The 17,762-nt window shown below is 44.9% G+C and overlaps 1 protein-coding gene across 1 annotated transcript in view; it reads left to right on the forward strand.

Moving 5' to 3' along the window:
• CDK15 (cyclin dependent kinase 15) overlaps positions 1-17,762 on the forward strand; it is an 81,644-nt gene that overhangs the window by 45,390 nt on the left and 18,492 nt on the right. The window contains exons 10-11 of the mRNA XM_032354117.1: positions 815-878; positions 14,860-14,908. Of these exons, the coding sequence (XP_032210008.1) occupies positions 815-878; positions 14,860-14,908 (113 nt within the window). The remainder of the gene's footprint in view (positions 1-814; positions 879-14,859; positions 14,909-17,762) is intronic.

Here is a 17,762-nt window from a genome sequence, read left to right on the forward strand (position 1 = left end):
AGGCAGAGGGACAGTCACTCCTGCCTCTTTAGATCCCCGACTCCCAAAATAGCACCCTGTTATATGGTGACCATGCCTTAGAGATTTAGTGATGGGACTATGACTTTAAGCAAGGCTATATGATCTGCCTCAGAATAACAAGTAAGTTAGTGGAGACACAGGATCGGGACCGATATTTGGGTCCTTTTGAGAAACAGAACCAGTAGGATCTATAGAGATGCTTAAGAGGAGATTTATTATGGGAATTGGTTCTGGCGATTATGGAGGCTGAGGTCTGCTGTCTGTAAGACAGAGGACCAGTGTAATTCAGTCTAAGGGGACAATGGTGTCCAGAGTCTGAAGGCCAAAGAACCAGCAGCTCCCATGTCTGAGAGCAGGAGAAGATGGATGTCCCAGCTCAAAGAGACAAGGGATTTGCCTTTCTTCCACATCTTTGTCCTATCTGGGCCCTCAGTCAGTTGGATGATGTCCACCCACACTGGAGAGAGCATATTTCTCTACTCAGTCTACCGATTCAAATACTAATCTCTTCCAGAAACATCCCCATAAACACACCCCAAAATAATATTTTACTAGCTATCTGGGCATCCCTCTTCCCAGTCAAGTTGGCACTTAAAGCTAACCATCACAGGACTTTAAGAATACACTGCAGTTTTGTCCATGAAGTTACGAATGTAGGGAACACTGAAGTTTCTTTCATATGTGTTTCAGCTGGCATAATGTGATGTATAAAATGAATTCTTCCCTACTCCTCCCAGTCTGTCCTTCATGTCTCCCTCCTCATCTTTCGTTGTCTTTCTTTGGCTTTACATAGGTGTTGGGAGTCCCTACAGAGGATACCTGGCCTGGAGTTTCCAAACTACCTAACTACAATCCAGGTAATACCAATTTGAGCTTCTGAGTGCTCTGAAAATTAACAATGTGGGAAGCATTTGCTACACAGACATGGTGCCCTTCTTTTATTGTTAACTCAACAGTGAAGATAGGTAGATGAATTTTTAGATTCATATATTCCCTGCTAATCCTTTTCTAAGAAGGACACTGAAATAGTAGTTAGGGTTGGATCAGTTCTCCAACTCTGTACAACATCAGTAGCAAGCTGCATAATAATTTGGAATAACTATCACTGTGGATTCTGCCTTGATTTCCAGATACCCACTGGCTCAAAAGAACTCAAAAGATGGTCTCATTTTTGAGTCCCATGACTCTTACTGACTTTATTTGCTAGGTTATTGTACCTGATAAACTCTAAAAGAAGGCTGATACAACAGAGGGGAATTTAAGCCTCATTAGACCTAGGACAGGACAGGTAAGATGTCTCTAGATTACTGAAGAGTTCATCCATTGTTTCTGGACCTAACACTTGGTCATTCTCATAACCCATTTGATCCTCCAAGACTGGATCCTGGGAATGGACTTGGAAGTGTTAGAAGTGTTGCCCATGGGGGAGGTCTTTGAGGAATGGTCCCAAGGCCATGTCAGAGAGACCAGATTACCCAGCAGTGACTTCAAGGATGTTGAGACAGAAGGAAAGAGATAAGCAATGAGTTGTTCGATGAAGGACTATATGAGAGGCTGAGGAGGCAAGTGACGACCACACCAAAGATGGAGTCTTGCTGCAGGTTTAAAGGGGAGGTAGATGTGTACAGATAAGGACCAGATTGGGGTGATTATCACTCAAGTCAGATTTTCTAGCCTTTATATTCTCATACTGACCCATCACTAAATATGGACTTTCCCCAAACTGTTGTCATGACTAACTTTGGTATGAGATAATCCTAGAAGATCTCATGAGAGCAAGAAGTTATAGGGAGATTAAAAAGGCAGTTAAAGAGGATAACAAAAGAGATAAGAGGCCAAGGATTTTTTTTCTTTCTTCTTTCCTCCAGCATGAAATACTTTTGACCTTGGCTCAAAGAGCTATACATTGAACTCACCAGGATTACGAAAACCCTACAGCAAGCTTAGGTCATTTCAGATGCCTTATGAATGTTCATACACATTGCTAAAGGGCCTCAGGGTCATTTACAAATAGTTTACCATTTCTAAGTATTTTGTTTGAGTGTAGCCCCTGAGAAAAATGCCACTCTGGCCACAAGGCTTGGAATAGTGTCTTTGACTTTTGGTCTGAAGCAGAAAAAAGAATAGATTTCTTGTGGTCTCTCTGTGATAGTTCTATCTCCAGTTGCCATGGTCTCTAGGAGGACCTGGTTCTATTTTCCTACCCTGCCTGTCTATACCTCTCCCTACCCACCCTCCTCTCCAGGTGAAAATAGATCCCCTCAGCTTCCTACCAGGATGCAAGCGGAAGTTTAGGGTCACAGATGGGTTGGAAAAAAACAATTTAGATGTTGTCAATACAAATCTGCCTTGGGGAGCATAGGCTTTTCCTCCAAACTTCAAACGTTTAGGTTTCAGGTCGGTTCAGGCAAATAAGCAGTGATCCTTAACAGAGAATGCCTTGGTGAGAACAAAAATGATAGAAACTTGTTCAAAACATTTCCCTGCCAGATTCTGTGCTAAATAAGATAACTGGGTCCCAATAAAACAGCGAGAAATATGTTGCATTTTTCATTTTGCTGTCATTTCAAAGTAATGTGCAATTTTTTATTTATGAAGAGAATTCTCCAGGCCCAACATCAATAGAGTTCACACTTTGCATTGTTTTTCTAGTAGGGATTCAATTTAATTCAAATAAGTCCAAAAAATTTGAACACCTACTATCTGCCAGGTGCTATATTACGTGTTGGGTCTGCGCAGACGAATCTGGTACGTTCTTGGAGCGCTGAGACTTGGGTTTGTACACATTCATCCACACTCTTTTACCAGCTCTCCTAACTGGGGGCAGAGGGGTGATCATTCATGAGCCTCGCTTCCATGGGTTTGGGGCCAAGCTAAGCTTATGGAAGAAAGGGAGTTGTAATTCTTCCTCAACTGCAGTGAAGATGTCTAACTCTGTATCTGTAAATCTTAAAATTCCAGCATATCTTCAGCATGGGGTCAGTACCACTGATAAGTCAATCATAAGGACTATGTTTTAAGAAGGGCATCATCTGTGTTCCGGGACCATTCCCTCAGGTCAGCCGCAAATTCCCTTTGAGCGACTCCTCTCTCACCCCCATCACTGAGCTACCGCTGCTGCTTCCACACTTGAACTCCAGGGGTTAAGAGAAAAGAAGAGGGCATGGGAGCCAGAAAAATATCACAGGGGAGAACAGTTAATGCCATTCTAGATGAGACTTCCATTCCTTTCCTTTTCATTCAGTAGCGGTGAGAATTCCCAAACTTCGACTTGAGCCATATTCTAATTTGAGGGAGCCAAGAGCTCAAAACTTGGGAAAACCATTCAATGTCCATCTAGGCCTACTCTATCCTGTTCCAGACCTTGTCTGTACTATGTCTAGGAGGGGAACACGGTTTCTGTTTGTACGGGCTTAAAAAAACACCTGGTGCTGACCCTCCTGGACGGGTTCCTCTGGCCAATCACCTGTTTTCTTGGGGCACTGAGGAGCAGGGTTGTGGTTTTTCTGGCCATCAATTCAGATTCTTGTGCCTGATTAAATGTGAGAAAGGGAAAAGAGGTATACAGTTTTGGACACTAGACTATTTTCTTTCTTTCTTTCTTTCTTTCTTTCTTTCTTTCTTTCTTTCTTTCCTTCCTTCCTTCCCTCTTTCCTCCCGCCCTCCCCCATTTTAAGCAAGCTGCCTGAGAACTCTGTGTCCTCTACTTCAAAGGGCCAGTTGTCTTATTTTGATGTGGGCAGATTGAGAAGTAGGCTTTGAAAAGTAGGCTTTTTTTTGTTTAATCTTTTCTCCTGGGATAGCTTTCAGAGCAATATATCCAAGTGTCAGTGAGGGGGTTCTGACGAGCACCGATTCCCAGACTCTCAGCAGGATCATTCTCTAACAGAAATATAAAAGTGAAATATTAAAAACCCTGGAACGTGAACTCCATCTGCATGGTAGCCAGTGGCTTGCCTGCTCGCACCATGGGAAAAAAAGATCTTGAAAAAAGAGGGAGGAGAAAAAAAGTGCTTTGAGTACGAGGTTTACAGGTTTAGTAGAGCATAGTAACATCCCCTCAAAGAAGTGGGTGTTGTTCTGTGACCCCCCAAAATGCTCTGCCTTTGACTCAGCCGCCAGAACACTCACCCTCCCCCCCCCACAAAACACCCCCTTTTCACATGCTAACTGAGGCGCCTGTGATTGGCTGAACAATAAACTGGTCACACTTGCTAAAGGCCTGCCATCTTTCACACAATTAGGCAAGACACATTAATCAAACTGGAGGTGAACAGGGGCTGCGCTGGCCTCCAGCCGGGGGAGGGGTGGCGGTGTGCGTTTTGGTGATCCTTAGTAGGAGTCCATAGGAAGCAATAATAAACAGCAACATTGCTGGAGGGGATTCTACTACCAGAAAGTCTGGAAAGGGTAAAGTCCCAATTGATGCCCTATCCGGGATGTACTAGGTTTACGGCAGAGAGGATCCCAGAAGCTTAAAGCAAACTGGATATTGGTCTTGGCTGAAATCTGCTCACAAAAGACACTAGTGTGAATTTAAAGGGTGAACCCATAGAGACATTTTACAAAGTTCCCTGGCCCTCTTAGCTTTCTCTCCCCCCCACCTGCACCCCGCAAAATGCACTCAGGAGCCCCTCCCCTTTTGAGCCTCAAGCACTTTGAATCCCACTAAAACCAACAGGAATAACACATATATAAGAAATGGAGAACCATTTAGAATCCATTAAGAGAAAGTATTAATTCTCATGGGATTGGACCTAAACTAAGTATTTGGAGGACACAGACAACAGTTCATTTGGGAAGAAGAAAAAAAAAAAAATTAAGCTAACCTTTCTACTTTCAGTGGTAGAATCTTCCTTCTTTTCTTTTCCAAATTCTCTTTAAATAGATTTTCCAATGGCAATATAAAGCTAATAAGATCATACCTTAGAGACTAGTTTGCTACAGAATCATGTAAGGCTTTTCGGAGTGACAGCTAAATATTTAGACGTTTCTCAGTGCGAGTAAACGGAGCCCTTATTCCTCTGGAGGTTGTCCAGTCACCATCTCATTAGATGCAAAGATTCTGTGGGTAAAGAAGAACTATTTTTTTTTTTTTTTTTTTTTGGTGCCCACATGATTGCAGCCCAGTTGTGGTTTTTAACGTGTCATTGATTGTCTCATCCAACTCCTTCTGCTCCAATGAAAGGGTCTGCCGTGGCTGTTTGCTTCCTTAAACACGGATTTTGAAAGGGCTCATGCTGTGTGAGCTCCAATCCTAGCATTAATGGACTGCTGGGTTCATTTCACTACACTCAAAAGCACGAAGTTTAAATCCCTCTCAATTCCATTTGAGGCACCAGAAGACTTTATCCTTCTCCACTAATGGTTCCAAGTTTACATCTAGATACTGGGGGTCAAGGACAGGAGAGGATTTAGAAATAACAGTGCATGACACTAGTCAATGCATTTGCCAAATTGGCAATTAGGTCCTGATGTGCGAGCAAAGCATTTCGTTCCTGTCTCTTTGATGCTCGTTCCCATTAAGAAGGGAACAGAGTCCGCAGAGGCCTTCAGACTTTTAAAGAAATATCTGCTGAAAATCATGCCTGATTTGTGACATGAGCTCAGCAGCAGGGAAACATCCGGGATTATCCTGGTTCTTTCAGCCCCGGGAAAGAACGATGCACACGGAAAGATTCTCCACTGGAGGAACTTAGTGGAAATCAAAAGGCGGAAAAGCAGCACTAAAAGCTCTGTGGCGACCCAGAATCAGATGTACTAGAAACCAGAGGCAAACGGCTCCTGGGGACGCCCAGTCATCTTGAGGACGCCTGCTTTTTCAACCTCTGACCACCAGGTGGAAGCAAAAAATAAGAGGCGTGGAATACAGACAGAACATTCTAGCCATCTCCCCTTACACCTGGAATGTTTTCTTTTGACCTGAAATCCAGTGCGAGAGCTTCTCTTCATCTGACACCACTGTGGGACAGATGATGACCGCAATCTAAAATGATGCTTGTCTCTATTGGGAAGGCAAAGAGCCACCACGCTTTGGGCTCCAAGGCTTGTGAGCCGGGCTTTGTGTGGTTGCGGCGAACACAAGGTAAGGCAGCATCCGCTGCGTCCCGTGAGCGGTTAGCCAAGGGGGTTATTCAGTGGGCTCAACGGGGGAAACTACTGCTAAGAGAGGTTTTACTTATGGACATCAGCACCTCACAAAATGGAAGTCCAAGCCCCACCTTTTACCACCTGGGGCACTTGAAGAAGTTCCCTCATCTGCAAAATGGGAACAATCCTGTCCTTTTCAAAGTGTTCCACGCACCGGGCACAGAACACACGTCAACTGCTACTTCTCGGTACTGCCTGCCTGGGGCTGTGCCGCTGAGGAGCGCTGTGTTAGGCACAAGGAAGCGGGTTTTCTCGCAGGCCCAGAGGCATTTCCTAGCTTGCAGAGGAGCCAGTCCAGCATCCAGACTGGTTCTCTTCCCATCAGCCACGCCGCATCCCTCTGCCTCATTTTGCAGGGTCGTTCTGATAATGAAATTACTGGACCTTATCTGCCATGGTTCCTAAGTTCTAGTAGGTGCACACAGTAAGTTAGTTCTCATTGTTTTACTCAGCGAGGAAGTTCCTTCCCTGCTTCGGTGACCTGCCAGGGTTCAGACTCAGCGCAGGTGTGTGAGAATTGAAGTTATACCTTCTTTTTTTTTTTTTTTTTTTTTAAGATTTATTGATTTATTTGAGAGAGAGCATGAGAAGAGGCGGGGGAGGGTCAGATGGAGAGAATCTTCCAGCAGACTCCCTGCTGAATGAGGAACTCCATTCTGACCTGAGCAGAAACCAGTGGGACGTTTAACCGACTGAGGCACCCAGGTGCCCCGTGAAGCTATGCCTGTTTTTAATGTTTAGCTCCCTTGGAATTTTTAACTTCCCTCTAGGTGTTAGGCATACCTCTCTGTGCCAGAACTGACCTCTGTGTTTGCTTGCTTGGGCCTCAACCGTGCCTGAATTCTAAGTCCCTAAGAGCTGACCCTCAGTTTCCAAATTTCTACCCAAGCCAGTGTGGGCACCTGTTAAGGCTCTCTCTTCTGGTGAAGGCTCCATTCTGCACCCCCCCCACACACACACTTAAAATGCTGTGAGAAGCCTGCCCACTATGTGTCTGCAAGATGCCTAATGGGTGGCCAGTAAAAGTACTGCATCACAGAAGACATCAGTGTTCCCTTTGTTGACTTCACCCCAAGCCTCTTATGGTAGAAAGAGGGCGAAGGATGTCTGCCGAGCAACCCTGACCACTTGTAGGGTTTCTAGTAATTTATACGTGCCCCCTAAGAGGCACATAGTCATGAGTCAATACATACTCGTTCACTGAAATCAGTGACCAGGAGTTAGAAAACGTGCAAGTCTACCCCTAATCACACCCTCTAGTCTCTAATAATCCTCGTTCTGCCCACTTGGCCAAGAAAGTATATGTAAGTTATTAGCCACCTTATTTCCGAATAATAATAACTACTGTTTATTGAGCTCTAGCTCGAGTTGGGCACCTTACCTACATTATTTTACTTTGATTCACACAGCCTTATCGGTTAGAGGCAGTGTTGTCATCCCTACTTCACAGATGAGAGCACCGAGGCTCAGGAAGGTATGTGTCTGGCCTCGGGTCACCTAGCCAGGAAGGGGGAGCTCAGAATGGCTAGAGCTGTTGGAGTTCAAGGTGATGCGCACAGCTGTATTCCACCTTGCTTTCCAGCTACTGAAGGGCAAATATGATGCTATAGTAATAAAACAAAGCCCTAGAGTGGGAGGCAGCTAAAAATGAACACTCCAAGTTCATTTCCAAATGATTCTGTCCTTCTAACTAGACTTGGTTTTAGAGTCTGTAAGCTTGGTGACATGTTTTTGGAATGCAGTGTGAGTGGAGTCCCCATCCTGGGACCCAGGCAGCCCTGGCTTACCAGAGCTACCGTGTGAACCCTGATTGGGCTCATTACCACTGTACTTCTGCAAGACTGCGGAAAGCCCCCTGGGGAGTTACTATTAACATCTTTATTAACCCGTCCCCCTAATCAGTCAGTGAAATTCATTTAGATACACAGCCTACTTTGATCTTCATTAATAGTTTCTTCTAGTTTCTACATTTATTTTTAGTTTTCTCATCTTTAATTTATTTGGTGGCAGTTATTAGTTTTTATTGAGGAGGACTAGATGATCTTAAAGTAGTTAAGATTAAGAAAAATTGCAAATGAGGAAAAGCAGGTAAAAAAAGATTTTTTTTTTTTAAGTAAAACCCTGCCCTATTCCTTTTCAGCTAAAGAAAAGGAGCCTTAAGATTCCAAACATCATGGAAATGGCTCTACCTGTAGGCCCCTCCCCCACGTTCACGGCCAGGGTCTTGTCCCACCCATCTCTGTAAGGCATAAAGCAAGACCCACAAGTAGGCTTTCTTGTGGTAGGTTTACCTTTTAAAGATAAAGTTTAGTAAATTTATTTCACTTTTATTTTGTATCCAAGCATCAATTTTTCATTCATTTAACAAATATTTACGAATGCTAGGTGCTAGGGACTAGGAGATTAAAAAATAAATAAGACATCGAGGGGCACCTGGGTGGCTCAGAAGTTAAGCAACCAGAGTCTGGGATCGAGCCCCGAGTCGGGCTCCCTGCTCAGCAGGAAGCCTGCTTCTCTCTCTCCCGTTCCCCCTACTTGTGTGTTCCCTCTCTCACTGTGTCTCTCTCTGTCAAATGAATAAATAAAATCTTGAAGACAAATAAATAAAGAAGACATTGATACCTGCCCTCAAAGAATGCAGTCTGGAGGGGAAAACTATAAATAATACAACTTGGAAAGTATTATTATAGCAGCATCCCTTGGGGGCCTCTGGGAACACAAGAAAAAAGCCCCCTTAGTTTGGGGAATCTAGGGACTGTTTGAGAGAGACAGCTGGGTCTCAAATATGACTAAGTGGGCTTTCTCCAGGTGAGCAAGAGAGGAAAAACATTCCAGACAAAGGAACTTGACCCAAAGAAACAAGAAAGCAGGCTTATTTGACATTATACCAAGCAGGTAAAACTGCTCAAGGAAGCTAGAATGTTAGCTTTGTGGTGGTCCATTGCTGGAGATTAACCTGGAAGTATAGATGGGGACCAGACTGGGAAGTACTTTGTAGTCAGCCAAGGATTTGGACTTTGACCAATAAGCAAAGAAAAGGCATTGGATAATTTTTAACAGGGAAGTGATATGGCAGGATTTAAATTAAAAATTGCTTGAAATACTATATGTAGAATTAAACTGGCAGTGTATCCAAACCCAAGTCCATCTGCCCGATGCACAACACAGTCCATCCCTACACCAGCAGGTGCGCAAGGAGATCAGATGCAATGTGGCCATGATTGAGATTCTAGAAGGCAAATACTAAGTCTTAGCTAGAGCAGTGGTGACGGAGAAGGAACGGAGGGGGCAGCTCTAAAGAACATGTAGGTAGTAGAGTCAAGGGAATTTGAGTTGTGAGGGAGAAACCAATGGATCTCCAGTGGGTGACTGGGCGGTCCATTCACTGGCACAGGAAAGAAAGGGGCAAGGAACTGTGGGGAAAGTGGTGAGTATAGATTGGAACGTTTTGCGATCACAATATCTATGGGACAGCTAAATGAACATATCTAAAAAGCAATCAGAAATACAAGCCCATGATTTTAAGAGTCCAGTGTAAAAATACAAAATTGGAAGTAATTGATTCAAGAGGTATTTGAAACTCCCGTGTGCATTCAGTAATCCAAGGGAGAATGAGAAGAGAAAGAAGACTAGGCTAGAACCCTGGGGCCCCACTCCTGAGGGGTCAGGCAGAGGGAAAGGGGGTGTTTGGGGAATGAGAAGGAAGAGCCAGAGGGGCTGGAGAAGACCAGGAGATGACAGTAATCACAATACCATGAAAATCATAGGGCCATAAGCTCGTCGGGGACAGGCAATACCATGTCTGCGTCAGCGCAGTGCTGAGCACACCGAATGACCCTTAAATAGTGGTGGCAGCCATAGGGAAGTGGTAAATGATATCCCCTGATTCATCATGAAACACCGTACACACCAAATGACATGATCAGGCTTTAGCTCGGGGCACCTGGCCGGTTCAGTCTGTAGAGTGCCTGACTCTTGATCTCAGGGTGGACCGGATGTTAAACATGGTACTCCCCCAACCTCCCGCCCTGGGGAGAGGAGCGAGAGCCTTCTGATTATGCTCCTTCCCTTTGCTTTCTGCACCCACCAGGAGCAAGGCGTGGCCTCCCCTTCCTTTGCAAAGACTATTACCTTAGCCAGAGGCTGCAGAGGCTGGAATCTTTTCTTAGAATCCACAGGAAGTTTTGAGGCAGGGTTAGAAAAGCGATAAGCTACAAATGGGAGTTGGGGCACCAGGTTCAGATGCCGAGGAGCGTACTTCCTCAGAGCACCAGCTTTCTGCATCCTGTTGATGACAGCCAAAAAGTCTACAGCCTAGGTAAGCACCAGAAGGGCCATGCTTAGGCTCCTTGAGTCAAAGATTACGGGAGTCATCAGTGGCTGCGAGGGCGTGAGTGTGGTTAAGGCGGGGAGGTGGGGTTAGGAAAAGAGCTACAGATTTTTGCAATGAGGTTTTAAAGTTACTGCTTGAGATAGTGAAATAAGGCTAACAACATTATCAACTATTTAAATGTATGGTATCTCAAGAATGCATTGTATTTGGGATATTCCAGAGGTGTCGTTCAGTAGGCTGCGTTATAAGATAACCTTAGGGCACTGTGGTAAGATTATGGAAACCAGAAAATGTTTTACCTTGAGCGAAGACTCAACAGGGTGCTGGTGATGGTTTATCAGTCAACCAGCAAATCTCTGTTGACTTGGATCTGTTGTAAATGAGCTTTCTTATTTCACTTGTGAATTAGGACTTGGGGGAAAAGGTGGTGTTTTAGTATGGGAGCAACATTCTGCCCTCATTTTAATTTAATTCCATTTGGTTCGGAAATTACTATGTTCGGCTTTTTAAGTTTCCTTTTGCAACTTACTTCGCCATTCCTACTTCAAATTCCAATTGAATTCAAATGAGAACTCCTTTAAAAAGAAAGGCAGTAGGAGGAGATGGAGAAAAATTTGCTCTGTGGATTCACCATCATTTTTGGAAAGAGGAGAGAAATAAGCTACCCTGAGCCCCGTTCTTTTAGCGGCTCCTGAAGCCAGAGAAACAAACACCTCTTGAAACGGTGCTGTGCAAAATGCCTATCTGTCGATCATTCTCTCATTGATCGCTTGCAGTTTAACTACCGGGAAAAATCAATGGGAGAGAGGCAAGGTCATCCAGCATGAGGTTATCTGCATGTGAGCGGGAGGGTAGACCACAGTCACGAACAGCGACCTGACTATGCCCTGGGCCCGTCAACCCCTCCATCTGCTCTAATGTAGCTACAAAACACATGGGAGAAGAGAGTCAGGCACAGTCTGGCAAGACCTGGAACATCAAGTTCAATGTCGTTAATTTGCCTCCTGGGACGACTCGTCCAGGTCACCCTTTCATTGCAGCATTTCTGAGGACTGATCTTTCCCTTGTCATGCTTCCTCGTTCCCCTCCTTGGAAACAGAAGTCTGCATCAGACGCTACGTTCTGCCATTTTGATATACATTGATTAGTTATATTTTCACAACTAGCTCACTTGAGGCAACGAGCCTCAGAGAATGGTGGGGGAGTCACTGATGAGGGGTCGACCCCACCCTTCTTGCACACCAGCACCTTCTGCCTCACTGGGCGCCACACCAGGAACATCTGGAGATTATGAAGAACAATAATGACAACGGCAATGACAGCAATGCTGGGCTGTCCACAGGCGCACCGGACCACACTCTGTGGGGTGAAGCCTGGGGTTCCTTTCAGGCCAGAACTTCTCCCAGGTGATGCTAACATGCAGCTTGGCTTGAGAAACACGGAGTTAGACCCTCCTACCTCTCCAGAATGAGAGATGAAGAAAAGGAAAAGGACTAAGATGAACACTTGTCGAGCCCCTCCTCCTCTATTGCCAAGTGCCTCATCTTATCTCGTCCTCCCAAGCAACTGGAAAGTTATTCCCATTTTACAGATTTGGAAACTTCTGCAATACTAAACCAGAGACGTTAATTTCCCCCAAATCTCAGAGCTCACAAGTGACAGAAGGGAGATACACAGCTAAAAAGCACACCTCGGACCCACACTGAAGACTCAGGAGAAATCAGGTGGGGCATGTAAGAACTAGGGCTCGGAGCGCATTAGAATTTCAGGGCCATGAAATGGCGAGTTATTGAAGGAGAAGCATCAGGCAGAAACACCTGAGAGGAGAGAGGGAAATGTGGTCCATCGGACCAGAGAAGAGGCAGAAAGAAAAGAGTCAAAGGGTGAGGGCATACCAACGTGACCCTTACCGCCCTGATTCTAACAGGAACTCAGTGGAGCAGGAACTATCATCATCCCTCTTCTGTAGACGGGATGTGAGGCACCAAGGCTTCTGGAAGGTCAGGCAACAACACCCCCAGGTTACACAGCCGGTGAGGGCCATGCTACGTTCTTAAAACCCAGCTCCAGAGTCCTAACCATGGGCTTTCCGTTGCCCACCACTTCTCAAAGGAAGAAAAAGAAGAGTAGGAATGGTTTTGTTTTGTGCTCAGAGGCAGGCCTTTAACATTCATCATCTGACAAATCCCAATGAATTCAACGAATCACTTTGTCCTTGAGAGGCGAATATGACCTCCAGCTTGGGTTAAGGGAGCCGGCTGGTGATGGTTAAACCACCTTGCTTGAGGGCGCAGCGAAGCAGCTGCTGCAGTTGCAAACCCGAGGTGCTGTCTTTGAGTCCGGACTCAGCCAATTCCAAATCCACGTTCTGCAAGAACAATGCAAAAGTTGGAAAGAGTTTTAAAATACCAAAGGCCCCCAAAACACAGAGCAACGGGCTCTAGGAAGGGAAAAACAAAACGCGGGAGAGCACGGAAATGGATTTCATTATGTTGACTGGAAATTGGTTTATGACTGAATGAGAAAATATTTTAATTTTGTTTGGCCAGGAAGGAACCGTAAACAGGCAGCAGAAAGTGGTTTGGAAATAAACATTCTAAACAGATACCAGATATTCTTACCTATCTTTACTGGTTATTTAAATTTAGGCGCAATCGTCTAGAGGGAGGATGAAGAAGCTGTATATACAAGCTCTTCCCCCTGTGCCTACGTGGGACTAAGAAACCACCAGCAGAGAGGTTCTCATTTGATTACACCTGACCTTGAAAACTCCGCTGAAATCACTTTCTTTGATCACTCATTTCACGCTACAAGTCTTGGCACTATAAATTCTAGTTTTAATTGAACTGACTTTCAAAGTTACAAAATAATGTGTTTTTTATTAAAAAAATAAATTTAAGAAAATAAGCCTAGAAGTAAAGGGGTAAGCCCCAGAACCACTATCACTATCAGATGGATAGTCTTCCAGCTCTTTTTTTTTTTTAATGCATATACAGACAGAAATACACCAGTATTATCAAAATCATTTTTTTGCCCAACTACGATTACATTCTTGGTTGGATAAACCAGATAAATAATCTATCCTATTCCTATTGGAGCTGGAAGAAGACATCTTTTAAAGACAAAACACATACATTTCAGGCCCAAGAAAAGTGTAAAGCATACATATAATTTTATTTTATTTTATTTTATTTTCATGCATATATTTTAAATGCGAGTTAAAATAATCTTTTCTTGATTTAGAGCAGGAAATAGAGGAATCTGATACAGAACATCCTCTTATAACGCTAGAGCTCCCCTTATCACCTTTACATAGAATAAGTGTTCAGTTAGTACTTCTTGAATGAATGAGAAATTGTCCCTTTTTATGGTAGTTTTATTTGGGGTTAAATAGTGTCAATACCAAGAATAACAGAAACAGACACATTCACACGCAAACGTTGTAAAGAGTGTGGCAAAGGAAATGACAAATCTTTTCATCATCCATTTTGGATTATTCAAGCCAGAATTCACTTCCATTTTTACTGCAAGTGACATAAAATTAGCCCCATTCCTTTCTCACCATGTTGAGCCTTTGAGACAACCCCACCGTTCATCACCCGACTTTTCACACGTGTTGTGTGCGCACATGCGTGCTTTGTTCTCTAATGAATTGTGGGCTCTGCAAGGGGAGGGGGTTCTGTTGGTTTCTTTCTTAGTCTCCCAGGCGCTTGGTACACATTCGGCACACAGTAGGTGTTCAATAGATGTGTTTTGACTTGAGTGAATCTCGTGACTGTGTGAGTTTGCTAGGGCTGCCGTAACAAAGGACCACACAGTCTGAGTGGCTTAAGCCACAGAAATTTGTTGTCTCACGGTGCTGGAGGCTAGATAGCTCTGAAGTTGAGGAATTGGCAGGATTGTTCCCTTCTGAGAGGGCGCTGAGGGAAGCATCTGTTTGGGGCCTCTCTCCTTGGCTTGTGGACGGCTGTCTTCTCCTCGGGTCCTTTTGTGTCGTTTCTCTCATACGTGTCTGTCTCTGTGTTCAAATCTTCCCTTTTTTTAAGAAGACACCAGTCACAGTAGATTAGGGCCCACACCTATGACCTCATCTTAACTAATTACAACTGCAATGACCTAGTTCCGTATAAGGTCAGATTCTGAGGTACCTTGATGTATCAGTTTTAGGGGGACACAATTCAACCCATAATAGTGACCTTCCACAGAATCATGAAAACTCAGTGTGTTCACTCTGCCCAACTCTGCTGAACTCTCTTTGTTCAAGCTGAGAAGAACAAGCAGAATTTTGATAATATTTTGGCAATAGGATTTTAGGGTTGTTTCTGGTTTCTAACGTGTCTGTGTATGCTTTCCAGAATGGTTCCCACTGCCGAAGCCTCGACGCCTTCAGATTGTCTGGGACAGGTAAGCACCACCTGGGAAAGCCTCTCTTTCAAGCAGGGCCTCAGTCTCCTGACCCTCAGTCCACCAAACACGCAGCCCCTGAGCACCTGATCTCCGGAGGCCTACAGGGCCTGGAAGATGCCTCCGGGAGAGCCAGCCACCTGTGAGTGTGTCCGTTTTTCTCTCTGAACCATTTTACTTTCAGTGAGTTTGGTCATTAAAATTGTTTTGTGCCCCTCGACCATGTCCGAGGCCCTGAGAATGAGGGAATGTTGGCCTGCAAGAAAACCTAGTGGGTTTATTATTCTCCGACACAGAGAAACCAAATAACATCATTGAGTGGCTATTGGAGGGGGGGGCCAACTTGATTCATGGAGGTCATGCTTTCCCAGGCCCTCTCCACGAAGTCTCGGCTCAGACCAGGGCAGACTTTTATTACCAGCTTTCAACAAATCCCTAGTTTCTTTTACAAAGTAAAACAGATAATAGAGACATTCCCGGAATAGTTAGCTAACTAAGCCGTGCCAGGCAACCTCAGGGCTAAGAAGAACTCAGTGTTTTCGGACAATGACCAATTACAATAACCAGTATTATTTGATCTGAGAGTAATTAGCCGAGGCTCTGTTCTTTTTGCTTCAGTGAGGAGGCAAAAAGGGCAGTGAGGAAAACGTCAGAGACAGGGGAAACAGCTCAAATGTCAAAGAAAAACACGCTCGTGCAGGTGGGGAGAGGGGAAGAGATCCTAACCGAATGTTTGTATGTTGTTCTTCCCTGAAAATGTGGTAGGGTTTAACCCAACTGAATTTTATTTGATGTTTTTCATGCTTACTGTTCTTGTGCTAAAAAAAAAAAAAAAAAAAGCCTCCATGTAGAGTGAATATCAGAGCACAGAGAGGTCAGAACATAGAGCTGCAGGCTACCGAGGACCTCTTGTTGGGAGGGACAGGTCTGCTCGGCAGGGCTCTGCTCATGTCTGAGGGCTCACCGTGTTGCCTGAAACCCCTCCTGGTTTCGGAGACAGGTTCCCCGGAACCAGAACCGCTATTTACCCTTTCATGCAAGATGTGCAAACTTTCTCTTGTCGGCACAGTCAGGCTCCCCATCCCCCCCGCTAGAGACGTTTGGATTTTAGCACCACTCTAGGACTTTCTTCCATTTCACTATTGGTTTCCAAAATAAACGGTGACTCCAAACCTGCTAACCACATTACTACCCTGCGCGGCTGCTGTGGGCACTGCTGCATGGGCCGAAGAACATGCCAGAGCCTCCTGCTATCTCTACACCAGCCCTTCCTCCTGGGCTGAGCAGGACTCGGATTCCCTGAGTGTTCATCCTTCTACCTTCTCTGACCACACACAAGACCCACCACCTCTGCCTTATCCCAGCTCAAGCTTTGCTTTATCTCAAGCTTCTGGTTTCTCTTTGCTCACGTCTTCAAACCAAGGAGAATGTCTAGGGACGTGCCACCTGATACAGTGGCCACTAGCCACATGCGGCTCTTTAAATTTAAAGTGATTAAAATTAAATTTTGAACTTAGTTGCTTGGCTGCACTTGTCACATTTCAAGGGTCCAACAGCCACATGTGAGTAGTGGTTAACATATCAGAGGGGGCAGAACTAGCGCATTTGCATCGTCACGGAAGGTTCTGTTGGACAGCACTGGTCTAGATGACCCCGCGAGAAAATTCTTGGCTCTGAGAAGGACTTGGGGGTTCAACCAAGGCTAGGTGGAATGTTCGTGATGCATTATTTCATTTATTCCTCGCAAATCAAAGTCCTGGTTCCAAGAGGTGGAAACCGAAGTTCTAAGAAGTGACGCAATCTGGCCACGGTCACCAGACTCAGGAAGGCAGAGCCCAGACCCATCTGGTACACAGGTCTCTGTGACTTTGTCCACCGAGTCGGGTGGCAAGTGTGATGGGTAAAGAGGAGCGAAGGTAGCCCCGGCTTTCCTACAGGATTTCTGCAAGGTGCAGAAGAAGCTGTGCGGGCCATGAATACAGCCCAGGGCACCGCCTGGGGTTGGATGGTGACCCTACAGACAAGGGCCTAGGAAGCGCACACCCACTTGTCAGATTGATTGGAAGATAACAGCTTCTTTGATGTTGTTTCTTCCCAGGGTTGGGTATAGTTCTCATTGTGGGTGCCTGCTTCACCATGTCCTGAACTGGCAGCATTAAAAAAGGACCCCCCCTCTTGGAACAACAACAGAAAGGTCATTATTGGAAAACAACAACAAAAACAACAACAACACGATATTTGAATAATGCCTGCAGCTCAGTTAAGAGAGTTGTGCCAATATTAATTGCTTGCCTTTGATCATTTGACTACAGTTCTGTAGAATGCTAACACTAGGGGAAGCTGGTAAACACGTAACTCTGGGGACGACTCGTGCAGTTCTTCTGCAAACCTGAAATTACTTCCAAATAAAAACCAATTGAAAAATTGAAAAAAAAAAAAAGTGCCCACTCTATCCCTGCCCTTTCCCTCTCTCTATAGATCCAGAGGAAAACAGCAAAGAACCCAGGTGAGCTGACAATGACCAGCCTTGCGCTGTAGATAGATAACGCCCTTGCCCTGGAAAGGTGAATGGCGGTAACTGCGGTGGAGAATTTTATACTCAGAGCCAGCCTGGGCTGGGAAATCAAGGTCATTGCCTCGGGCCCTGGAGAACCACCAGATTTTCGATGTGCCCTGTGATGGCCAGTGGATAGAGCGCCACACAACCACAGAGCCTCATCTTCCTTTTGTTTTATTGTTTGTGTTTCTATTCTGGACTTCCAGAAATAAGTGTGGGTGTCCTCACACCCAGCACTTCCTGCCGGATTGATTTACCATTTTAATCCTTTCTGCAACTTTTACAAGCGAGGTCTGT

The sequence above is a fragment of the Mustela erminea genome, chromosome 8, assembly GCF_009829155.1.
Source record: "Mustela erminea isolate mMusErm1 chromosome 8, mMusErm1.Pri, whole genome shotgun sequence".
In the NCBI taxonomy this organism is placed as follows: Eukaryota; Metazoa; Chordata; class Mammalia; order Carnivora; family Mustelidae; genus Mustela; species Mustela erminea.